The sequence below is a fragment of the Chrysoperla carnea genome, chromosome 2, assembly GCF_905475395.1.
Source record: "Chrysoperla carnea chromosome 2, inChrCarn1.1, whole genome shotgun sequence".
In the NCBI taxonomy this organism is placed as follows: domain Eukaryota; kingdom Metazoa; phylum Arthropoda; class Insecta; order Neuroptera; family Chrysopidae; genus Chrysoperla; species Chrysoperla carnea.
In genome coordinates, this window is record NC_058338.1 from 9,094,573 (window position 1) to 9,122,480 (window position 27,908).

Below are 27,908 nucleotides of genomic sequence, written 5' to 3' on the forward strand. Positions count from 1 at the left end.
GCTACCCTAAGCATACTGCGGACGGAATTGGTTACGACTTAACCAACTCAGCTAATAGGGCGACATCTTTCTTGGTTACTTGTAGATTAAGTCTCCGTATAGATGTTGCTTCTTTAGCGACTAGTACGAACCTGTATACTGTATACACACATAGAATTGATGAATACGTTTTTATTCAATGAGATCAAAACCCTACCGGAAGTTTGCAGATACCTAACATAGATAGAGAGAGAGAATTTATTTGATAGCCATATTTAATAATACTAATAACATATGTGTTATAATGTGTTTGTTATAATACTTGTAACCGTTTTTAACACATAACTATAACATACAACAAGTGCTTTTGTTTTGTTAAAGCATGTGGAGTGGTCTGTATATTCTAGGGGGAATCGATAAAAAATTGTATATAATTTATAAATATAACAACAACAGGTGAACTAAAAACATGAAGGTACCTGTTGTTGTAATTACATTAGACAAATTTTTTATAGACTAAAATATAAACAATAGGGTATTTATTCTACTTTTCTTGAAAAAGTACTTCAAAATGTTTATTTTGCTAATAAAAAGCCACCAAAAATTTATTTCGGAAAAATAAACACGCATTCTTACCAAAAAGTTAAATTAAATTTTAAACCTTTTTTAAACAGTCAAAAAAACGGGCATCCAATTTGATGACGTAATATCGGTATCATTATACGAAATAACACAGATAAGTTTGACAGATATATTCATAGACAACTGATTATAATAAATATAAATACTTATCTATGGATATATTATACCCAGCTGTTTACACTGAACTAACTGATGGTCTATGGTTCATACCGATATGACATCAGGGCTTGCCCGCGTTTTAGATCACGTGATATACAGTTTAAAAATTACGATTTTTAATTTTAATATTATAAAAGAAAAATGTGCTTTTTTGACTCGAAATCAGAATATTTAAGTATATTTTTACATAAATTTTAACTTTTTTCAAATTTCATAATACTAACGATAATACCCTTTTAATATAAACGAATAACTTCCACAAAAAGTGAAAAATATGACCCAAAGGTTTTTAAAAAAAAAGGTCATTAAAATACGATTAAAATTTCACCAAAATATAAAAAAATTTGATTTTTTTAAAATAGAATTTCGATTCTTCGCACGTAAATTTCCAATTTGGATCAATAAAGTATGTAATCCCACTAATTTTGGGTCAAACCTTTCAAATATTTGATCAAATTTAACGTGTCTTCAATGAATTTGGAAAATTCAGAATCGTGGTTTCCACATTTGGTATAAATTTTATATTAGAAACGAATAACGACCACGAAAATCACTTGGAGGCTATAATAAGATATGCTTTGTTTGGGTGGGTAACTACTAAAATATACATATATTTAATTTTATTATAACGTATTTATAAAAATGCATCGATGTGTATCGAAGCAAATTCAAATTATTTATACAACAAACTATAACAGTCACTCATTCGTTCGTTGAATCGAAACGTTCTTGTAGGATGAAACTGATAAGAGTTTAAAAAAGTTTATATCTCATTAAGATTAAAAGAAAAAACAAGTGAAAACAAACAATTGACTGAGTTAATTGTCGAAATACCATGCATAGACAGTGTTGATTACTCTATCACATTACACATACATATATGTCACACATCATACATAGCTGATATTCCCATATAATAGATACTGAACATAATTTACGCCTAAATTGCGCCCTCATGGGTGAACAGTGATGTTTACGAAGAATATTTCAAACAAAAGTTGGTTATTTTTTTATAAGGAATATTTTTTACATTTAAACTTTTGTTCTATCTCTAACGGTTTACAAGATGAGTCCTACGGACCCAAGACTCAATTAACCTATGTAGCTCATTTACGAACTCGACCTCACTTTTTACGTCCTCAGCACGCTATGAATATTTCAGCTTGATATCTCTTTTCGTTTTTGAGTAATCGTGATGACAGACGGACAGACAGACGACAGACAGACAACCGGAAATGGACTAAACCGGAAATGGACGTAATTAGGTGATTTTATGAACACCTAAACCAAAATTTTGTCCATTGTATCAATATTTTTAAGCGTTACAAACTTGGGACTAAACTTAATATACCTTTGTATATTTCATGTACAAAGTATACATGGTATAATGGTATAATGAAAACAATCCATGCACTGAAAGTTGTTTCTATGGTCGTACTTCTTTAAGAATTCATAATATTGATAATTCACTTTCAACTCACAAAATATGATGGAATTTTAGAGCAATATAAAATAGAAATTATCAATTTATTTTAAAAATCAACCTTATCTAAATATAATTAATAACAATTAAAAAATAAATATATGCTATGTTACTTAAGTTAAGTATATTTTATGCGCACGTAGCACGTATAGCACAATCACGTATTTAAAATTAAAAGTCAATTAATTAATTATTAATTACATGGTTTAATTTATATTTATTTATATATTGCATGTTTGAAAGATTTTGTAATAAAATTTTTATTATATATGTTTGTACTAATAGTAACTAGACACAAAAGTATGCCTAACTATAATTCATTAATGACTTTTCTATGCAAATAATAAAAAAAATAAATAAATAAGATTACGGCTGTGGGACACCCGTTAAAAACAAAGTTCCTTATAAAACCTCTACAAAAACAATTGTTAAATAATAAATGTTAAATGCGGTTTTTTGCATTCGACATGAAATCGCTTGAAACCTACAGGGCAAATCGAAAAACTTAAACCCCATCCCACCTAAATGAGAAAAATTGTCCCAAAATAACGATTTTCTGCTCAATACATCCTAGAAAAATGGCTTTTGCACCAATCGACTCGAAATAAAGTCAAATGAAGGTGAAACACAAATGTTAACTAGTAACAAACTGTTCACTGTGAAAGATAAAACACTAATGACCTAATGAATAATTTTGAACAGCTACACCCAATAAAACGCGGGAATGTAAATCATAACATGAAGTGCAGAGAAAAAAATAAAAGTTTTTATTTGTCCGAGCTTCGAACCATAGACCTTCAACCTACGAGCCGCACTCGCTTAACACCGAGCTACGACATCTCTTACAAGATAATACAATATCAACAGACATTATCGGTGATAAAACTGTACCAACCTAATGAAAAACTTTGAGTTACTAACACCCGTGGGATTGTAACACAAACTCGAATTAATTATATAATTTAGAATAAATTAACAAATGATACGTATAGAAAAACTAAAAATTTTACTTAGCCGGGTTTCGAACTCAGGCCTTTGCAATACGAGTCAGGCTCGCTATACACTCTGCCACACGGCTTGATGTATATTACTACACTTAAAACAGTTAAATCTTTGTGCAAGTTGTTGAAAATTACTAAAACGTACCCCAAACGTTCAAAATCTGTCAAAAAATTGTTTTATTGCTATTTTTTCCTCATTTTTGGGTAAAAAAATCCGTTTTCTATATCTTTTTCCACAAAAATTTATGATTTTTTTTTTTTTTTAATTCATAACTTTTTTTGACATATTACTTTACTTAAATTTTGTTGTATTCTTGTGTTTTTGACCACTGGAAAGATTGGAAACCGATTTTTAATGCTTTTATCGTCAACGTGTTGTGTTCTAAACATGTGTTTTTTTGTGGTAATATGCTTAGAACCAATATCAATTTCTAAAAAAAATGTTCTTTCATGCTTGTTGAATACATAGGTGTAGTCTCTTCTCCATCTTACTTTGTGCTTAATCTACCATGAGGTGATTTTTTTAATTCATCTTCTCATATCTCGTCAATCATACTCTCAGTAAGTTGGTATAGAATGTAATTTATATTCAAAGGAAATTTACAATTGATAACCAACTGGGTGAGGCCCCATGTGTACTACGCCCCATAAATTTGTTTATTCATGAAAAAGTTTGTTGTATGGATCATTATTTTGTATCAAAAAATTATATACACAATAAATTGTTAAAAATAAACAGTTCGAATCAAAAAAAGATGAACCGTCGTAATATGCAAGGTATACTAAGTTTAATCCCAAGTTTGTAACGCTTAAAAATATTGATGCTATGAACAAAATTTTAGTATAGGTGTTTATAAAATCACCTAATTAGTCCATTTTTGGTTGTCTGTCCGTCTGTCCGTCTGTCTGTCAACACGCTAACTCAAAAACGAAAGAAGATATCAAGATACCCAAGACGTAAACAAACAATTGACTAAGTTAATTGTCGAAATACTATGTCACACATACATAACTGATATTCCCATATAATACATACTATACAATTTACGCCTAATTTACACGGGTACACAGTGATGTTTACGAAAAATATTTCAACAAAAGTTGATTATTTTTTTTATAAAGAATATATTTTTATATTTAAACTTTTGTTCTATCTCTAACGGATTACAAGATGGGGCCTATAGACCCATTCGACGTATGTTGCTCATTTACGAAATCGACCTCACTTTTTACGTACTGAGAACACTCTAAAAATTTCAGCTTAATATCTTTTTTCGTTTTTGAGTTATCGTGTTCACAGACGGACGGACGGACAACCGTGATTTAATGAATACCAAAATTTTGTGCGTAGCATCAATATTTTTAAGCGTTACAAACTTGGCACTAATCTTAGTATATATAGTATAAAAACCCTGCCGGTACCCTTTTACTTGTGCCTTTTACATATCTCTTTAATGTATTATGAGGTGAATGATTCTCTTGAGCGAATGAAGAGTTGTTCATTTAATTCGTACTCTTTTGTACTCTTTTTGATAATAATTAATAAAGGCAAGTAGACTTCATAGTACACACAAATAAATTGTTATCGGAAATGAAAGTACCTAACTATTATTATAATTCTTATTATTAGGCCCTATTATTTTTGTATTTCTATTCAATTGGTTGGTAATGGTAACTAAACAGTAGTTAGTGAATTTAATGTTTATCTAATATGCATACAGTATGTCTCAGTCACACTTAAATAACATCTTTTTAAGGTGATTGTAAACCTACAGTATTGTAAAAAAAAGTTTTATTGCACGGTACATACATATAAACCAAATACATCTATTGTAGTCAAATAATGTGTTATTTTTAGGTTTACAATACCACGCAACCACAAAAATATATAATATATTGTGTGCAAGTGATGCTTATAAATTTGATAATATAGATATCGCTCTTCAATCATCAATACTCTAACTATAGTCGTCTCTGTTCATCAAATAATAGATAATCGATGAACTCATAATTAAATTAAAATTTTGTTTTTATAACATCGGCTACCTTATATTTTTATAATATTATTATAAACTACAAGATTAAATACTTTAGATAGTTTTTTATCACACTCTCTAGATTTTTTTATATAAAAATATCCAATTGAAAAGGATAACTTATATGATTCATCATTTTTTCAGCCAACTTGGAACGATAAAATAATAATAAAAAGCCCGATGATCCAGGAATTTTTTATGATTATTGGAAACTTTGTTAATCAAAATTTTTCACTGGAAGCGCTGGCATCGATTTTATTGTCCCTACCATGACTAAGCACACAACGAATAGGTATTTTAGTTTTGTATGTGGTGAAGAGTGCATCCGACATTTAATTAGTATCGTAGGTAGAATTGAAATTTAAAACTTGAAATAAATATATGAAATTTGATCGTAGATTACCTACTATAAAGTATAATAAACAGTACAAAAACACCTTGAAGACACTTTTTAAATTTCTTCCTACATCATCGATTACTGAATAAATTTGCTTATACATTAAAAAATATACAAAACCTTTTATTAATTGTATTAAAAAGTTCTATTGACCCCTTCGATATAATTACCATCCTAATTTAAGCCTATTATAAGATGTTGACCTCAGATATCGTTAACAAAAATACGCGTTCTATCAAAACAATGGTAATTTATTGTATAAAAATAGCAAATTGATTAGATCTACTGAATTACTGGTTAGCGGTTATTATTGTATTTTTTTTAGCGTAACTATACATTATTATGTTCTAACAACAAATGTATACTTTCTGTAAAACCTGCTAACAATAACTACAATCATAAATAAACTCAATAATAACAAACAGTTGACTGAGTAAATTATTGAAATACCATGTATAGACAGTGTTTTTTTTCGTCATGTAAGTAAAGAGAAATAGCCACTCTTAGATAGCCAAACATACATACATGTCACACACACATGACTGATATTCCCATATAATACAAATACTATTTAATTTGCGACTAATTTGCACCTTCACGGATAAACAGTAGAGAAAGAAACTTTTTCTACATTTAAACTTTTGTTCAATCTCTGACGGATTTCAAGATGGGTTCTACAGACCCAAGATCCATTTGACATATGTTGCTCATTTACGAACTCGACCTCACTTTTAACGTCCTAAGAATGCTGTAAAAATTTTAGCTTGATATCATATTAGTGTTTTTCAATTTGACATTTTCAATAACATTAACATGTAAAGAACTGCAAATTAGTCATAACAGCATCCTTTATCGCCAAAATTTTTCACTGGAAGCGCTGGCATCGATTTTATTGTCCCTACCATGACCACGCAAATAACGAATATGTCATTGACAAAATAATTTATTATTTACAGTTTTCAATACACGGAATTGTTTTTTATTTTTTATTTATCCCATTATACAATCATTCAACTTAACTATAAATAAAATTATGATTACGGTAAACAAATTTACTATGCAAATTAATGTATCTATCTGTATATAGAGGGTAAAAGTGGTTTTTAATACATACATATTATTAATACAATGTAAATAATTTTAGGTACTCGATAAAATTACTTGAAAAGCAAATTTTCTGCTAACTATGTAAAAATAAGCTCTTGTGAGATAATATTATTAGACCCTGTAGAATGTAGTATATGAAATATATATCAAGATATACTAATTTTAGTCCCGAGTTCTTAACGCTTTTTTCGGTTTTCCCTAAGTGGTACATTTTTAGAACGAGGGTCTATTTTTCGGAATTAGTTGCACGAAATTTTTCAAAAACTATTTAAAAAACTGAAATAAGTCGTGAGTCATCTTGAATTACTGAATTACTTGAGGTACCTAAATTATATTAATCGCAAAACTATTCTTCGAATATCTTTTTCTATCCAAAAAATCATTACTATTTAACAATATAGCTCTTTATAGACACTTCTACCACATTAGACTTAAATTAAAATGCATGAATTGTTTAAATAATTTATTAAGGTTGTATCAAGTTAATTTTATTTTCTTTTCTTTTTATTATAAGTTTATTTGTAGTAAAATATAATTTACAAAATTACAAAGCGAAACGAAAATTATTTTATTTAATTGAATCAAAGTTATGTAATAACAATATAATGAAATTAATATTTATAATAACAGCTTTAATATAAAAAAGATGTTACAATTTTGTTAATATTAGCTTCAAAAAAAATTATTAAGGCGCATGCCTTTTACAAAGTTATTATTATCTTGTCCACTATACACACGATATCTTATCTATGACCTGATGATATCTTGGTAATTTTGAATATAGACTCAAGATTCATAGCTAATAAAGAATATTTTAAGACCTGTAGGTAATGGTCTTTTTATGCGAAAAAATGTTTCATATTTTTTTTGCTGTCTTCAGCATAAATAATAAAAATTCTTAAATTTCGTTGGAATTACAATATTTACATTATAAATACATTTTATGTACATAACATTATTTGAATATAACTTTTTTTTTTTGCAAAATCATGAAATTAACAATTCTTAAGAATCATTTTTATTTCATAGATTTGTTTTTATTCAAAACTAGCAGTTCCTCCTTGCTTCGCTGGGAAATTACAACTTCACTTATGTCATTTGTTTTAATTTTTTTGATATGGAACCTTAATTATTTTTCTTAAATAAAAGTAGACTTAGTTATTCCTTATTATCCTGGAATTATTATTGCTTATTATTCATATTTTTATGGTAACTTTAGCACTTTAAAATAGCACAAACTAATTTAAAACCGATTGTAGCCATTTGTACTATTTTACTCCGCTATAAATTAAAATTATTTTTTCATTCATGTCTAGAAAATAATGTATTTTGATCAAAAATTATCTCAAAAAAACAATGAAACGAAATTTGAAATTAAAAATTTGCATAAATTTAACATAAATATTGTTCTAATTCACATACAGAAGATTTAAAAATAAAATTACTATTAATCTTATATTCATTTAATTTAATTTAAATTGAATTAATTTAATTAATATTATTAATATTAATTTTAACACACATATACAACATATATAAATTAATATACCACCTTTTGCAAATAAATTTATTTCAAAAATGATTTTAATTATCATGTATAGAACAAATAATATCTAATTTAAAAATTTTAACATTCATATGATGCAATATTTTATGGAGTTAGTCAACACATGATAATATATAGGATGATTACGGACTTTTTACGCCCTGAACGCGCTTTACAAATTTCAGCTTTTTATCTCTTTTCGTTTTTGAGTTATCGTGATCACAGGCGAACAGACAGACAGGCAGACAATCGGAAATGGACTCTTTAGGTGGTTTATAAACACATGGCAAAATTTTGTTGGCAGTATCAATATTTTTAACCGTTACAAACTTGCAGGGGACTAACCTGAGTATACCTTGATATATATTACATAATACATAATACATTTATACAGGGTATAATAAGGATTGCATAAATGCGGCACAAAATTGTTAGCTAATTTCTTTTCAAAAAATCAATAATCAAAAAGCACGAAAATTCATAAACCTCCATTTTTATAAATTAGATTCTCGGGGCAGGATCTTTATTTTTCGATTCGATTGCTATTAAATTCTGAATCCTTTTTTAGTATCATATTTTCATTTTTGGACAAGTGTCTATCGTAAAATTGAAACACAAACCACCATAGTTGTTCACTCCATCACGTTTCTGTCGTCTGAAGGTTACATGAGTATTTTATACATTGCATATAATTGGATATGTATAAGGTTAGGTTGGTAAGTTATAGTTAAAATGAGTAAATAGATAAAATTTTTAATGATTTTATTCGTGAACCAATTCTCATACTCTTTGATTAGAATAAGAAACACACTTTAAACTCAATTCAATTTATAATTGTTTTAGAAAATTGCAATTCAAGTTATTTAAATTTAATTTAATTCACAAATCATAAGCACTTGAGTTTATTCTACATTCAAAAGTGTTAAAGAGAAATTTTAAAAACAAAAAATTTTACCAAAATTTCAAACATGCAATCTGTATCTTTGCCAAAAATCATCGAATTTGCAATCTAAATAGCTCATTTAAATACTTTTTTCACAAAATAGTTCTCTTCTCACTTGATTTTGAAGAGGCGTTAGATATCGCGCCCTTTTTTGACATGTTTGAAGATGGTGAAAAGTGTCATGGTGATAACATATTTTTATAAAACAATATGCAAGAGTTTAAAGGAAGGTAGTTTTCAGCTTTTGAATTTCAAAAGATATAAGATTTTAAATCCAGCAGGAGCTTTGAATATCTTGATCTAAAAAGCTTGTACAAGAACTTTTTATAGCTATTTAAAAAAAAAAAAAAAAAACAAACAAACAAACAAACAAACAAACAAACAAATTTTCGAATGGTTTACGCGATTTGTTGGATAATAATTTTTAAAATTTTATCTAATTTTCATATAAATTTTTGGGATAACATTTCTCATCTTTTCAACCGTCAAAACAATTTGGTAGGGTCAAGTAAAATATCGAAATAAGAAGTTTATTAATAAGAATTGATGTTGTTTGTTTAAATAAAATGATATATGATAACGTCTTTAGTAAATCCGTTGATTTAATTAAATAATAAAAATTATTAAACAGTTATATTTATTTATTTACAATAAAAGATAACACAATATTTTAAATTCTTACATAGTTTACGATTAAAAAATAATATGCACTCCGTTTATTATTTTACTCAAAAACAGTGGCGGTACCATATTTAAGCACGATTTTTCTCATAAATTTGGTAGATGACTGATATAGAATTCATCACATTGCTCGCATAAAAATATAAATGTAGACTTGATACCATAACATTTGAAAATTAAAATTGATTAAAGTTATAAATTTTCAAAGATTGCTACCCGTCTATTTCTTGTAAAACAGATTTTTATATGAACTCTCTATAGCGATACTCAACAATGATGTTCCCCCCGAACTAAAAAAGGGGTGTTATAAGTTTATAATGTTTATCTGTGCGCCTGTGTGTTTCTCAGTGGCATCGTAGCCCCTAAACGGTCGAACCGACTTGATTGAGAACATTTTATAGCTAAGTTTCCAAAAATCGATTTACAAGGAATAATTCGTTTCATTACTATAGTCTTGTACATTGTAAATTTTATCTGAATTCCGCCACTGTGCTTTTTATAAAGATATCTAACATAACTTTTAATACACTTCATGTAATTCAACTTCAACTTGGTATTATAACTCACTCACTATAGTTTTAATAAAAAGCATTTTTCTAAATTGACCAACCATTTTATTATTAGACGTTGCTGGATTTAATAAGAAAAATTATAGATATTTCTAGTTTTTACCGTATTTAACATGAATAGCTAGCATAATAACATTTTTCATATGAATTCGAATAAAGAAATGCTTCAAAAAAAAAAAAAAAAAAAAAAAAAACATTAAATACAGGAATTAAACTTTAAATATTTAAAGTTTATATCTTACTAGCAGATACCCGCTCGCTTTGCTGGCCTTATTTCTCCTTTAAAAACAAAGAATTTCACGATATAACCCTCTTAAGTTTTGCTCATGTTATTTGTTATCTCCAATTTCGATAAAACTCAGTATATAAGGTAGTTTTGACCCAAAAAGTACAAAAATCGGGTGCAATTGATGACTGGTCGAATAATTCTTGAGATACGGACTAAAATCGATCCAAATATTGAGATATCTCCGAAACTCTGCATCCAATCATTAAATTAACCCGATTTTTATACTTTTTGGAACAAAATTATCCCATCCACCGAGTTTCATCAAATTCCAAGACAAAAATAGTTTTTGCGATTTTCTCGATTTTTCCAAAGGGGTACCCTTTAAAAAAATTCCAAAAAATCGAGAAATTTTTGTTATCTCCAATTTCAATAAAACTCAGTATATAAGGTAATTTTGACTCAAAAAGTACAAAAATCGGGTGCATTTGATGACTGGTCGAATAGTTTTCGAGATACGGACAAAAATCGATCCAAATATTGCGATATCTCAGAAACTCTGCATCCAATCATTAAATTAACCCGATTTTTATACTTTTTGGATCAAAATTACCCCATCCACCGAGTTTCATCAAATTCCAAGACAAAAATAGTTTTTGCGATTTTCTCGATTTTTCCAAAGGGGTACCCTTTAAAAAAATTCCAAAAAATCGAGAAATTTTTGTTATCTCCAATTTCAATAAAACTCAGTATATAAGGTAATTTTGACTCAAAAAGTACAAAAATCGGGTGCATTTGATGACTGGTCGAATAGTTTTCGAGATACGGACAAAAATCGATCCAAATATTGCGATATCTCAGAAACTCTGCATCCAATCATTAAATTAACCCGATTTTTATACTTTTTGGATCAAAATTACCCCATCCACCGAGTTTCATCAAATTCCAAGACAAAAATATTTTTTCCGATTTTCTCGATTTTTTCAAAGGGGTACCCCTTAAAAAAATTACAAAAAATCGAAAAATTTTTGTTGGCTCTAATTTCGATAAAACTCAGTATATAAGGTAATTTAACCCAAAAAGTTCAAAAATCGGGTGCATTTGTTGACTGGTCAAATAGTTTTTGAGATACGGACAAAAATCGATCCAAATATTGCGATATCTCCGAAACTCTGCATCCAAGCATTAAATTAACCCGATTTTTATACTTTTTGGATCAAAATTACCCCATCCACCGAGCTTCATTAAATTCCGAGACAAAATTTTTAATTTTCTCGATTTTTTCAAAGGGTACCCCCTTAAAAAAAATCGAAAAATTTTTGTTATCTCCAATTTCGATAAAACTCAGTATATAAGGTAATTTTGACCCAAAAAGTACACAAATCGGGGAAGAATCGGCGAAATCCCACAAAAATCACCTCTACATTCTCGATCGTCACCTTCGTACTACTTGCGAAAGTGTGGAGGAAACTTTAGAAGTTAGATTATTAATTATTTTACTGTTATTACTTTATTTATTATTTATAGATAAAATAAATGTAACTAACAACTAGGAGAAGCAGTTATGATAGAAATTGTAAGCATTCAAGTGTGATTTCAATCAAATGTACCTACTTCAATTATTTATTTATAAATTGAAAAATAATAATAAATAATTTATTTTATAAAATTCAATTACAATATTTCTAAGAACATCTTTCTACAACTTTGCTATGATATATACCTGTTCTGATTCGTATTCAACAACTACTAATAATGTATAATATCACCGGATTTTGTGAAGAATTGTTAGTTTATAATAAATCTAGTCGTATTGTAAACTGTCGAAGATTTACAATCGAATGTGTTTATTTTCGTTAGATTATAAACTAACAAAGGTCAATCGACAGTTTATAATACAGTCAAACCTGGGTAAATGAGAACTGGATAAGTGAGAGTAATAGCCAGGACCCGTCATTTTAAGCTCCCAAACCCTCTATTAATGAGAAACAGAAACCTCTGTAAGAGAGAGTCGTTTTTCCTTCATGGACCTCCGTAAGTGAGACTGCTACTTGTTATACCTACATACCTCTATATGCGACAGTCGAGCTTTATTTATTTATATTATTTAGGAGAAACTATAGCTAAAATTTACTACATTCGTACTTGCTGTGCCTCCATTAGCGAGAAACTCGACTTAGTGAGAAACCTCTATAAGCGAGAATGAGATGAGCTCCCTTGAACTCTCTCTACTTTAAATTTGAAAATTAATCCTTGTTAGAAAACTAATAATCGATTGTACCTAAATCTTTCTGCACGTTCACAATTTATCGACTGTTTACAATCTGACTAGATTTATCATAAACTAACAATTCTTACAATAAAACGGTGACATGTATTAGAAAAAAATGGGCGCCATAAGGTATATGAAACTATTTTTATACCGTGTGTGTATCTACCATCTTGGGATATACATATGTCTGTAGTATGACTGAATACATCTGTTTACTAATGCATCTAAGCGAGAGGTATTATTCATGTATTGTAAGACTACAGATACGATAAACAGATAAGATACGACAGGCTGTTGTATGCATGCAGAGAGTGGGAGATTTGTTGCATACAAATTAACTATGTAACTAAAAAACTCTCACCTCCAAGTGTCTTCCAAATAATTCAATGCATGTATATAACATCTCTCTTTTAGATGCAATTCTAAACGGATGTATTATGTATTCAGTCATACTACAGACATATTTATATCCCAAGATGGTAGATACACACATGGTATATAAAGTATATCTACTCTTTCGATAGTTGCTATTTATTCTTGGAAGTAATTAGGTATTCCTTACGGTTCTCTATCGGTAAATATAAACGGGGTAACCATGGTAATTAATCATTATATTACAGGTACCCGCACTTCTTTCTATCTTTGCAATTTGATATTGTTTTGATACCGGATATCTTATTATTCGTTTCTTTTCTCCAGCTGTTTAACATGTCCATCTTGATTTCTTCAGAAATTGTATAATGTAAATCAGTCCAAATTAATTTTCCATACAAGCCTGCCCAACACATTCAAAACAAAAATTACATTCAGAGAGATGCATCTGCGTCTACACTAGGGGGGTCATAACAATCGACTTTTTTCTTTTCTTCCGTTATCGAAATGTTGATTGCCATGCACCTCTAGAAAATTGTCTCAAAATATGAACTCTTAACGTTAATTGGAAGATCCTTCTTATTGAAGTTTTCCATTTTTATTTCTGACCCAATGTTACAACAAGCATAACACGTATATTTTAGGAAATTGCACGCTTTACAAAATAGGTATCTTACATTTTTTCCACTGATCTTAAAATATTGAAGAGCGAAACTTGAAAAAGTGCGTAAAATTTTTTTTTCTTAATTTTACAACTTATTGATTAATAAAATTCATTCTTATAATGAGCATTTCATATTTTTGTAGGAAGGGAATCGTTGTCTGTGTATTTTTTTTTTGCGGAAAGGGATTGATAGTGCACCTCCTTGCATCTCCCTAACGAACCCATGAGAAGTCTTTCTTTAATTTTACGCAAATACCCATTTAATTCTATTTATTTGATCTAAATAAAACTCAATAAATGCATAACATAATAAATTTTTATGAATATCATATAATATGCAATACATACTTTTGTTTAAATAGATATCAAATAAATAATAATATATTCATTAATATTAATATTATTATCTATGTTTAATAAATTTAATTCTATTGCATATTTAAGTATTGTTATTTATAAATGTTATTGTCTTTATTAAGTGGTGAATAAATTATTATAAAATAACATTACACATTCATACATATATTTATTACAATTACACAATACTCTACTAATGCAACATGCATTATTATCAATGATTTATTATTTGTGAATTTTTGAGACTTAAGGGAGTGCGAGGAATCAAGGCAATTTTAAATTTAAGGTTGAATGTATTTGTCCCTTATTTTCAACTTTGATAACGTAGATACTATAGTATTTGTCTCTATACCATATCAGCATAATAGTAAACGCCATGACTGTCTTACCGTGTACACTTCAATGAATGACATGCTCTTTTATTGAACGTTCAAATGTTTCTGGCTATTTTAAGGTCTGCAATTCCGAAAGAAAAATGGTTTTAGAGGGCTCCAGGAGTTTTGATCAAGAAGACAATATTGTATTGTATCTAGAATTTTAAGAAATGCCAAATCTAATGTTAAATGTGCAGGATTTATCATAGAAATGAAGTTTTTGGATTTTCGTGATTTTTTTTATTATTTTCTGTTTTTTTATCCCACACGAGATATGATTAGATATTTATTGTATTTATTACCAAATTAGCCTTTCCTTTAAAAGGATCATAGAAATGTTTGTTGACTATAGACTCCCGGTCTATAATATTTTCAAAATCAATACCTGTAGTAATAAATGCATTTTGTAATCATAAGGTTTCATTGACTCTATGCAATATCTACTTATCTAGTCTACAATGATGTATTACAATCATATTAGATTATTAGTACAGACAATAGTAAAGGCTTCTCAATTTATTAGTATTCTTATTAATTCCAAATGTAATTAATAACTTAAATACAAAATTGAGAATAAAATATAAATCAAAACTTAAAACCTACAGTATTGGTTATAAGGTAAAATCAGTGTTTATAACACTATGTGTATACTATTCATATAATATGAATCCATCATCACAAGCCGAAATAGCTCAGTTGGGAGAGCGTTAGACTGAAGATCTAAAGGTCCCTGGTTCGATCCCTGGTTTCGGCATTTAAGTTTTTTTTAAATTTTATATATTGCTAAACAATCAGTTAATCTACTTATATAATAATTCAGGCCATTTACAGAGATAATATTTTTCATTATTTTCGTAAAGCTCCGATAATTTTTAAAATTTTAAAAAACTTCTTTGCGCTTCAAAAAAAAATATCGACCACATTTTGAGTTCAAATTTTCTTGTTTAGAACATTGAGCATAATTAAATTTTAAAATATTAAGCTTACAGTTGAATAAAAAGTTACCAAAAGAAAAATTTGAGGAAAATTTTATTAGAAATTTTTAAATAGTTTTTTTCCATTTAAAATTTTAAGCTCTACTTATGTATCATCATCATGTGCCCATATATACCAAACAAAATCATAGAATTTCCTACTATCATTTGTTTTTATGAAAATAACATAAAAACAAGTTAGTTAATTGTAGAAATACCCTGTGTAGAAAGTGTTGAATGTTAACAAACTTTTAATAAACTAGAAAAGTTTAAAAGATGAAAACAATTATGGAGGTCTTTCCTGCGCCTTTTGTTTTGGTTTTCGAAAATTTCAAAAATTTTCGGAACTATTTGTTAAATTTTATTTCCATTTTAAGAGAATTTTTCTCAAGACCTTCCTGTCTTTTATAGTTTTGGAGAAAATGAACACCAAAGTTTAAGGAACGTTTTGTACATTTAAACTTTTGTTCTAACTTTATCGGTTCACAATAATTAGGTGATTTTATGAACAACTTTACCAAAATTTTCTACGTAGCATCAATATTTTTAAACGTTACAAACTTGAGACTAAACTTAGTATACCTTGATATATATTTCATATATGTATACAGGGTATAAAAAGTAATACTGGTAATGATAAAAATGAAACATAAATAACATTCCATTAATTGTTTTCACTTAATTTTTCCTTTCTCACGATAAAAAAACAAACACAATTTCTTTTTTTTTCCCTACATAAATTGTGGTTTTCACATGTGGTTGTTAATCTGCAGTGCCCTAATTAGTTTTTTTTTTACATTTGATAAAAGTGTTTTAATTTAAAAAAAAAAAGTATATTTTTTTAACTTTTTTTGCAGAGTAACTTTTTGTAAGATATTTTTATTTACTCGCTTTTTATATGCCGGAGTAAAATTGTTGTATTTGATTTTAAACTAATTTCCCGATGAGCTAGAGACTTGAAAGTTGAACTGTAGCTCAAGCTTGAGGAATTATCAAAATATTCATTTTTGAATTTTTGGTGAAGGTACAATTAAAAACTCTTAATTGTACCTTCTTTTATTACCTTCTCTTAATTGTACTTAATTTTTGCCAAACATTGCTCTTTTTATTTTATTTACAAAAATTCATCGTTCAGAAATTTTTTATGTGCAAAACTGAGGTGAAATCGGTCCGAAGGTTTTCAAATCTGACTTCCAAAAACTTTTTTTGAGAAAAACGCGATTAAAGTTTGACACGTAAATAATATCTTACTGGCTTATTGACGGTCAGATTGACTTAGCACCCGGATACTCGAGTTTTGTTCCTAAGGACATCAAATTTTCCGAAACTATTTCTTATAAATTTTTAGACCCTTTTCTCCCAGAAACTTTCTTTAAAGTAAATCATATACCATGTGTGTTTGTACCATCTAGGCATATACATATCTGTAGTATGACAGAATACACCCGTTTAGTAATGCATCTAAGCGAGAGGTAATATATACATGTATTGTAAGACTACAGATACGATACACCAGATCTTCTTTTGTATGCATGCAGAGAGTGGGAGTTTTGATGAACTTACTAGTTATCGGTAACTAAAAAACTCCCACTCTCCAAGCGTCTTCCAACTAATGTTCAATACATGTATATAATACCTCTCGCTTAGATGCATTACTAAACGGATGCATTCTGTCATAATACAGATGTGTATATGCCTAGATGGTACACACACACATGGTATAATGAATTCGTTCCGAAAAATGCAGTTTTGTGCAGTCACATATATAAGGTAGCTATAAGAATTGAAATGATTTATTTTACTGCAGTAAAAGATTTGATATGAAATCTGAATTGAAGGTCACTATATTTTTTTGTAATTAGGTAATTGCGTTTTACAAATATAATAATTAACCTTAAAAAGTACCTACTTAAGTATTACCCACTTAACTTTATTATTATTTACTTGAAATGAAGAAAAAATTATTATTAATCTGAAATATTTATTAATATTAATTTTAATACTAAACTAGCCTTGATGACTCAAAGATTTATAAAAATTTATGAATTTATGCATCATTTTTTTTATTGAATTTTGCAAGTGGTGTAGAAAATTAGCTTGAATACCATCGATGACTCAGCCGGAAAATCTTATATTCAAACAAATGAAAAATGTATCCGGCTTGTACTAATCACAAATTTTATTAATTATTTACCTTTTTTTAACTTTATTATTACTTATACAGAGAAATTATAGTATTTTTTCAAATTGGCTATATATGGAAAATTTTTTTATTTTAAGAAAAATTTATTCTTTATAAAAATACAATAAAAGTTCCGTGCTTTATACAATTTAGTTCTAATGGTTAAGTTATTCGAGTGCATAGTCAAGGTATTTGAGGAAAAAACTATGTTTTTCCTATTTTTTTTAATAGGCAAATGTTCTTATGTATACGCTTCCCCAATCTACATAAACTTTGAAAAAAAAATTTAACTTTGAATCGGAAGTTTGAAGTATTATAAACAGTTTCTGTTTTTACAAATATAGTACTTTAGAACCCACATAAATATGACCTCGAATTTAATAAAAATTTTGAGAATTTGATATATTTTTATTGTATTACTTTCACAATAAAAGATTTTTTTTATAACAATGTCAATAATTTTTATTTTTATTTTATTTTGTTGTGATTTCTGTATATAATCATATTAAACTATAACTAAATAAATAGACCTACATTATAATAAATTTTATCTTTACCTAGGCTATACAAAATTACTAACATTAGGTGGTATGTAAAAACCGCATTTACATGTTAAATTGAGAAAACAGTGTAAAAAATTTAGTTCCTAGAAAAAAACACTTCTTGATTCCCAAATTATACCATCGAAAAACCGTCACTTTGCATGCATGCTGGTCTATTTCTAAAATATGATTTAAGTAAACCTCTTCCATGCATACTACATTTTTTTGAGATTAGTTTTCCCTGGCCAATTACCACAGCAACTGCTGAAAAGTCATTTTCGTCACTCAAACGTCTGAAAACTTATCTAAGGAGTAAAATGGAAGAGGGTAGGCTAGCAGTATTGGCTTTGATGCCATTGAAAGACAAAAGACAACTAAGCTGATGACAGATGTAGGACTCGATATGTTGGTCGAAAAATTTACTTTGCATGTTAGAAGAATTGATTTACATTAAGATGGGCAATCCTCAGAAATTCATTGATCTGAGTTCTTAATATCCTTATCACCACATTTTCTTTCCAAGATTTTTCTGAATATGTAAACGTAATAGAATGAATTTGCATTTTAATTATTTTTCTAAACGTTTCTTTTCTAGCTTGTCTCTTGTGATCAATTTTCTAATTTTATCATTTTAATAGATTTTATAATTAAATTTGTTTCTATATGGGCTAGTTTTGTTTCGAGGGAATTGGTACGAAAGAAAAAGAAAAACAAAATTCATTTTTTAAACGCCATAATTCACGAATTTTTTAATTATTTATTGAATTATTATTCGATAAAATGGAAAAAAAACAAAATTTACTCTTACGTAAAATATTCCTTGTGTTTCCTCGCGGTTCTAGAATTTTTTTCCGGAGGGGGTCACAAGATAAAAAAAAATCAAAAATAACCAAATAAACAAAGCAAACCGAATTTTGGAGACGCTTCTTGTTACTGCAGCCACTGTAGAAAGGAAAACTTTTCAATTCTCCGTCGCCTCAAAACTTGGTTGAGATCAACTATGGCAGAAGACAGACTTACCGGACAGAAATCAAGGAATCCATAAATCGAAAACTGTCATATCAACAGTAAACTGTAATATCAAAGTGATTTTGTCAACAAAAAACCTAATTTTTAATAAGTCCAGTTCAAAAAAATCTTTCAAAAATACAAATTTTTACACCCAAATCGTATAAAATTGATTAAAAATCTAATTAGATATGTAAAATTTAAAATTTAAAGATTTATTTGACCTGTCGATTATAAATTTAATTTATTATTTAATAAAAAATAATATAAATAAAACTTTCTCTTCAGGCATTATTACCATGCAGTCATTCATAATAAAATTCAATTGTTTATTTTTTTCTCTTTTTTTTTTCCACAATAAACCCACAACGAATTCATTACTAAACATTAATTTACCAGCGTCCTACTTCGAAAATAATAATTATCACTTCTTTTGACTTTAACTGATTGATTGACTGCTAGAAGAATGACTTTTGTTTCATGTGCATTCTATTGTCAGAACATGGAAAAAATTTAGTCATTTGAATTAATGAATAGAAGCGCAGATAGATATACTAGCTTTTGAAAGAAGTCATGTAAATCTACTGACATAGCCAATAAGCCGTAAAATCGTGTCGATAGTGGAAAAGTTGAAAAATAGCACTGATTTTAATGAAACTTTTTGTAACGTGTTTATTTTACTCCAAGGAACATTCAACCAACTTAGATTAGGATAGGTTAGAGTGGCTGTCCCGGGGTGGGACACACTTAGACCATAGGGTCCGTTGTGATATCGAAAAAGGGTTGGCCCATCCCCGGCCACTACTCCATGAACCATTTGAAGCTGTTTAAGAACAGCAGGAGAGCTTTGACGTCGACGGACATTAGGTCAGAGAGGTCGTCAAAGAGAGGCTGGCTCAAGTAAGTCCATCTCCTCATGACAAGAGCTGGGCAGTGACAGAGAAGATGAGACATTGTCCCGTCCTCCTCACCACTTTGACAGCTCCTGCAGTAGTCATAGTACACTGCCAGACCCAGGTGTTCAGCATGACTGCCGCCCAACCGGTGTCCTGTAATAGCCGCAACAACGAACAGAGGAAGTTATATAAGATCTTCAGAACGCCTGCGATTGTACTCAGACCATATCTGTCTTGTAGTACCACAAGTACGTTCTTTGAGGATATCCTCTTTGAGGAACTCCCGGATATTTATTTCTGTGTCCCGGTACCCATACCAGGTTTACATTCATTTGTTCCGCCAGCTTATTTAAGGACGTACGGTAGTCTTGTACTACCTTGGACGTTAGATAGACTGAGCTGAAGGATTTAAGAGCTGCTTGGCTGTCGGTGAATATTGTAATGTCCCTGCACCTAAAGGTGTTAGTGTCTTACATTCCCATACTTCATGAATAGCCATCACTTCCGCTTGATACACGCTACAGTGATTCGGCAACCGAAGTGATAGACGCAGATTGAGATCTTCTTCAACCAACTTAACCTACTCATTAATTTTTTTAAATGATTATTTTCAATGAAAATTGTCTACTATTAGATTCAATGTTAGATTATACTGTTTCTGCCACATTTTCCGAAAATTGTACCGTTTTTGAAAAAGAATTTCTCTTGAATAATGATATTTTCTAAATTTTCAGATTTCAATACCTCGAAAAGTAAATTAGATAACGAAAGTTTTTCCTTTTGTATCCGTTTTAATAAACTTCTTCAGAAAATCTTAACATTGATATTCTATATAAAATGTGTCTAATGAATTTTTGTTTTTGTTTCAGACGCAGCATTATTTTTAAATGGCGGTGGCACACATCAATATGTGTTCTTGGAGACAATTATGGAAGAAACATCAGATGATCTTCGTAGTAGTGATAGTGAACGTTCTACTTCGTGTGCTTCACATGATGATGACGATGAAGATGATGAAGATAGACACCAACGACTTGGTTGGCTTGCTAGTGATAGTGAATCTGGTTCAGTAATACGAGTCAATGTAACATCTGTTGGTATGCAACTTTATATACATATCTATACTTGTCTATTGCATATACGGCTTGAGTAGTGAGTTAAAACACCTTGAATTAGAGTAGACACCTTTATTGTTAGTTATTTATTATATTAAATATTTGTTTAAAAACAGAGACTATTTAAAACATGTTGCTTTTAATTTTAATTTAAATGTTCATAACAAAGGCAGAGACTAAAAAAAAAGTTCGGATTCATTTAAGTACTTCTGAAATAATTGATAAAAATTTTGCATAGTTTAACTTTTTTGTTAAATTACAAATTTCGAGTAACTAATAAGGATAAATTATTAATTCTCACACTTACAAGGCTTTGCCGTAGAAATACGGGTTGTTTGCATTCTATTTTTTAACTTAATGACGTCATCAGAATCCAAAAAATTTAATTTTGCTCTATCACATCCAAATTTTATCCAATTTTGATAAACCAAGTATTTAATCCTACTAAATTTGGGTCATACTTTCCAAATTTGTGATCAAAATTAACCTAGCTCTAATAAGTTTTAAGAATGTAGAGTCCTGGTCCTTGAATTAAACATATTAGTGATAACTAGCGAAAAATTGTCATCACGGCTGAAAAGAATGACCCCAAATTAGTGAGTTTCAAAAAAAATTCCAATAAGATCAGATCAAATTTGCCTGTGTTATCAAAAAAATTGAATTTTTTAACTTTATGACGTCATCAGAATCAAAAAAATTTAATTTTGCTCTGTCACATCCAAATTTTATCCAATTTTGATAAACTAAGTATGTAATCCTACTAAATTTGGGTCATCCTTTTCAAATTTGTGATCAAAATTACCCTAGCTCTAAGAGGTTTCAAAAATATGGATTCCTGGTCTTTGAATTAAGCACATTAGTGATAGCTAGCGAAAAATTGACATCGCAAAAAACCTGTTCGAATCACCTGATTGATCTAAATTTTATGATTAATTTGATTATTTCTAAAATACGGAGTATTTTATTCTCCAGAATCAAAATTTATTGTTTTAGCTTTTCAGTTACAAAATCAATCAATATACCTAAGTATTAGATTTAATTCAATTAAAATAAATAGTATTTTAATTGTACTGTGTTAAATAAATGAAGCCCCTGTATTAATTACATAAAATCTACATTCGAATACGTTTAAAATATATCACATTACTTCCATTATGTAAACATGTGTAATAATAAAATTCATTTTTAATCTGAAATCCTATCCAGTTTCTTGGTTAAAAAACAGTGTGATATTAATACTGCAGTTTTCCCTAAAATTGTATTATTTGGGCAGAATCTTTTTGGGCATTCGGCGCCAGTAATTTGCTTACCTATAACAGATATAAATGTTTCAGTTAAAACTCATAATCAGTCAGAATTTTTTCTGACTAAATAAAATCAATATTTCTGATTGATTTTTTATGAATATTAATATTGATTATTTCGATTGACTATAGGTTGAAAGTTTGAAGATTGCCATTGCCTGGATTCGAAACAGTAACCTGCCAGTCAGTTGTCAATCGAGTAAAGTCAATTGCTCCTTTACCCGCGTGGGTAAATGAGCCGAGTACCTATAGAAAATATCCCAAAAAGACGTTGAAAAAGGCAGGAAAGACGGAAAATAGATTTTTTTTAATTTCTAGTCAATAAAGTGTTATGAATGGAAGTAAAGAAAATATACAATAGCATTACCTAAAGTAAATAGAAAAATAATTTTTCCAATATTTAATTACTTATATAATATTATTGACAAATGAATAAAATAGAAAATTATTTTATTTATTTAATACACAACCCATAATACACATGTCATAACGAGTACAGACAGGGACGGAACTACCATGGGGGCAACTTGAGCAGCACCCCGGGCTCCTCTAGTCAAGGATCTTTTGACAGAGAATAAAAAGATAAAACATATTCCAAAAATTATCTCAAAAAACTTCGCTCGCTGAAACTATTATTTTTTACAGTTCATTTAATCACTATGCCTCAAATAATCAGGTATTGATACTTACCTGGTAGACCCTGCAGCTAAGAAAGTTTTATAATTCTCAACAACGCTTTCGAGTAAATATTTTTTAATCAATGATGACCATACAATACCATCGCAACTCGTGTGTAGGTTTTCTGGAATCTTCGATGCTTATACACTCTAAATTAGTATATCTGGACTATTTTGGAAGCGAAGTATGTTCTGTGGCCAAAGCCAACCAAGGGTTTTATTGCATCAAGGGGTGATGAATATTATGTGGTGGTTTTTTGTACCAAGTGAACAACCAAGAAGCCGGGTAGCAACTAGAAATAATTAAAAATACAAAAAGTTTTTCACTTCATTATAACTATAAGCATTGTTGACTCTTGTTTCAATTGTTACACTCTGTATGACTCACCCTGTATACACATACCTAGGTATCACTACATATTATAAAACAAAGTCGCTTTTTCTGTCCCTATGTCCCTTTGTACGCTTAAATCTTTGAAACTACGCAACGGATTTTGATGCGATTTTTTTTAATAGATAGAGTGATTCAAGAGGAAGGTTTTTATGTATAATACATCCATATTATAGTAGAGTAAGGGGTTGAAAGGGATATGCTTCAAAAACTAAAAAAGTTGTGCATCGATTAAGCTCAAATATTGATACGATATACAACCAGCTTCAAAGATCTATTGTTTTTATCTACTTTTAACCTTCGGAGGGTAGAAAGGTGTAGCGAGAAAGTGAGAAGGAATTATCGAATATTTACAAATATACCTAAGTGGGGTATCAAATAAAAAAGCATGACGTGTACATTACAAAACTGTTATCCCACGGAAGGAAATGTGAAGGGAGGGGTGCAAGTGGGGATGTTGCCCAGCAAAACGGGTAGTTCACAGCTAGTAAATATATAAAAATACAAAAAGTTTTTCACTTCATTATAACTATAGACATTGTTGACTCTTATTTCAATTGTTTCTCACATTTGTTCCACTCTGTATGACTCACCCTGTATATTATATGAAATGTACACATATAATATAATGTAATTTAATTTGTCTTTACAATCAAGGTTGTTTGTTGTGAGTTTAGTTTAGTTTTAGTCAAGTTATACTTTTAATTATATCTATTCTGTACTTTTTATTAAAGATCCTAACTGTGAGCAAGCTTTTAATTATTGTGTACATACGGAATACCTGCTACCTCTACATGTGTCTATTAAACTTTTAATAAATTGTGAATTAAAGTCTTATTATACGTACTACATTTTTTTTTTTAAATCTTGGATTAAAATTTATAATTATAGTTTTAATTTCTCTGGATTTGAAATATGTAAGTTGAACTATTTTATATTTTTTGTTGCTTATTTTAAAATCAAGTCTATGATTGGTTTGAAATTATTTCAATGCTCACAGCTTTGAAATAATCTAGAATTGAAAAAAAAAATCTACAAGAAACAGTTTTCAAACCCGGGTCTCTTGGATTCATGCCAAGCGTCTTAACCAGTTCGAGCTATATTTCAATTTCAATTAAAATATTTCCAAAAATTTGTCCCAAAAAATGATACTTTCAAAGTATCCTTTTTGTTTCATCTGATGTCCTTGACCATCACTTTGATATTGATTTAAGAAGGAGTTTTATAAATTTAAAGTGTTTATTTGTGCGTCCGTGTATTTCTTAGTAGCATTATAGCTCCTAAACGGTCGAACCGACTTGATTGAGATTTACAAGGAAGGAGAGAAGTTTACAAGGAATAAATCGCATTTGTCGGGGGTTTTTGAAATTTTGTAAATCTTACTTGTTGTAATTCAATTTTATTTGAAATGATCGATTTTATTATTAAAATAAACCAATGTAAGTAAATATAATCATAAAACATTTCATTATGTTTAATTTGAAATCGTTTTCTTAGAAAAACCTTATCTAAATCGGTTAATCCAAATATTTTAACAATTTTTTTTTATGTGAGTTGATTAATAATTTATGAAGAAATTTATTTACACATTCTTCAATAGAAAGTGAAAATTAATAATTCGTAATATATGAAGTTCTTTTTTACTTATCTACTATTATACCCTTATATTATTAACCCAGTTGCTTGGATGACTCAAAGCCACGCTCTTTAGTCATAGCGTTTAGTGTGCGAGCCAACCCAAAACGACCATAAATTATATTAGACTAATATAGTTCAACTAACTCGTTTGTTGAACTGTACGGTCACAAGGATACAGTCATGTCAGTTTGGAAAAGGGTTTGAGGAAAAAGCTAAATTAATGGAGAGTGTTCGTAGTTATGTTTCAAGTGTGAGTTTAAGGTTCCGTACCCGAACAATTTCTCGGGGGTTTTTATCAATTATTGATTTTTTTACTGAGATGTGGAAAATTATGTACTTCAAATGACCATCTTCTACGAATCTTCACTAAGAACGTCTCTACGCAGTACATTATTCGATGTACTGTTTTTGGTAATTTTAAGAAATAAACTTGAGAAATTTTTTGGTGAGCCAACAATTCTTCAGGAAATTATGGATAATTTACTTTGTATACCGATCTGTATAAGGCTGAGAAACACATTTCATCAAATAAATTAATAAATATTGATTTAGTTAGGTTAGGTTAGGTTATATTGGCTGTCCACGAAGGACACACTTAGACTATAGAGCCCATTGTGATTCCATGTTTTTTTACCACTTTTCCGCTGATAATTTCATTATCAGCTCCTCAATTTCAGAGGCTGAGTGCACCTCCTTCATGCATATACCATGCACTACACCAGCCCATCACAACTATTAATTAAATTAATTTTGTTGGGACGGCGGGAATCGAACTCGCTGCCCTAAGAATACCGCGGACGGAATTGGTTACGCTTTTACCAACTGAGCTAATGGGGCGAATTCAGTTATTGATACCACTTTTAAAGTCTAAATATTTAAAATTCATATACATTATTATATTATTCGATTTTAAAAGTGCGTTAATTTTGCACCACCCTGTATGAATTCTCACATGTAAAAAGAATTTTTTGATAATTTTATAATTATAAATTCAAGGCCATTGTTAAAGTAAAAAAAAAAATTATTTTTATTTTTAATTATTCGCCAGATATAATATAACAATTATATTAATTTTAATTATGCGCAGACTCTTTAAAAATATGTGTACACACATTATTTATGTAGATAATATATTTAATTTAGTATATACGGATATAGTTTATAAAAAATAATAATTATTAATTATTAATTTTTGAAAGAACTAATTTTTGTTTTATTATGGTGTGAATATTTGATTATAATTATTTTTATCGTTTTTTTGATAGGGTAGAAGGTCAATTTCATTTAGATTTTAATATTTAAATTTGATTTTAGTACTTAAAAAAATTGCAAAAAATTAAAAAAATTTTTTTTTAATTTCCAATTTCGATAAAACTCAGTATATAAGGTACTTTTGACCCAAAAAGTACAAAAATCGGTTGCATTTGGTGACTGGTCGAATAGTGTTTTAGATACGGACTAAAATCGATTCAAATATTGCGATATCTCAGAAACTCGGCATCCAACCATTAAATTAATCTGATTTTTATACTTTTTGAGTCAAAATTACTCCATCCACCGAGTTTCATCAAATTCCAAAACAAAAATTTTTTTCCCGATTTTCTCGATTTTTTCAAAGGGGTACCGCTTAAAAAAAATTGCAAAAAATCGAAAAATTTTTTTTATCTCCAATTTCGATAAAACTCAGTTTAAAAGGTAATTTTGACCCAAAAAGTACAAAAATCGGGTGCATTTGTTGACTTGTCTAATAGTTTTTGAGATACGGACTAAAATCGATTCAAATATTGCGATATCTCAGAAACTATGCATTGAATCATTAAATTAACCTAATTTTAATATCAACTTTGTTTTTTTAATCGCCTGTATATACTTAAATATTATGTTTATATTTACATAAATAATAATCGACTTAAATATTTTAATAAATCTATAGACCCTACAGGCTACCTTTTATTATTATTATATTTAACTTTTGTAAATAAGGAAATAATTATTTTAATTAAATACTTTTATCATTTAAGAAATTTTGTTCGTTTAAAACATGAGAAAATTAATGCCCAACTTCCCAATTTTGAAAATTTACGTCAAAATTAATATCTCGAAAACAAAACGACGTATATGGTGCTATTTTTTCTTTTCAATGGCCTGTTTTCACTTGTTTTAATTAAAAATTTTAGTCACAAGGGAAAAAAAATAACTTTTATTGTTAAGTGTTTTGAATCAATTGAACAATGGCAGGTAATAAAAAATAAAAGAGTTAATAATAAAACTACCAGATGGCTTAACATACATTCTTTGCTTACGCTGTGTATTTAAACATAACGAATAGATGCCACTGTGTGGTTTATTTAACAATAGAAATCATTACATACT

General features: G+C 28.8%; 1 protein-coding gene and 1 non-coding gene across 2 annotated transcripts in view; both read left to right on the forward strand.

Moving 5' to 3' along the window:
- Positions 1 to 27,908, forward strand: part of LOC123291441 — a 179,646-nt gene that overhangs the window by 28,896 nt on the left and 122,842 nt on the right. Inside the window, exon 2 of the mRNA XM_044871730.1 lies at positions 21,280 to 21,507. Within this exon, the coding sequence (XP_044727665.1) occupies positions 21,280 to 21,507 (228 nt within the window). The remainder of the gene's footprint in view (positions 1 to 21,279; positions 21,508 to 27,908) is intronic.
- Positions 15,490 to 15,562, forward strand: Trnaf-gaa. Its single transcript has one exon. It is a non-coding gene; the product is annotated as a tRNA-Phe (tRNA).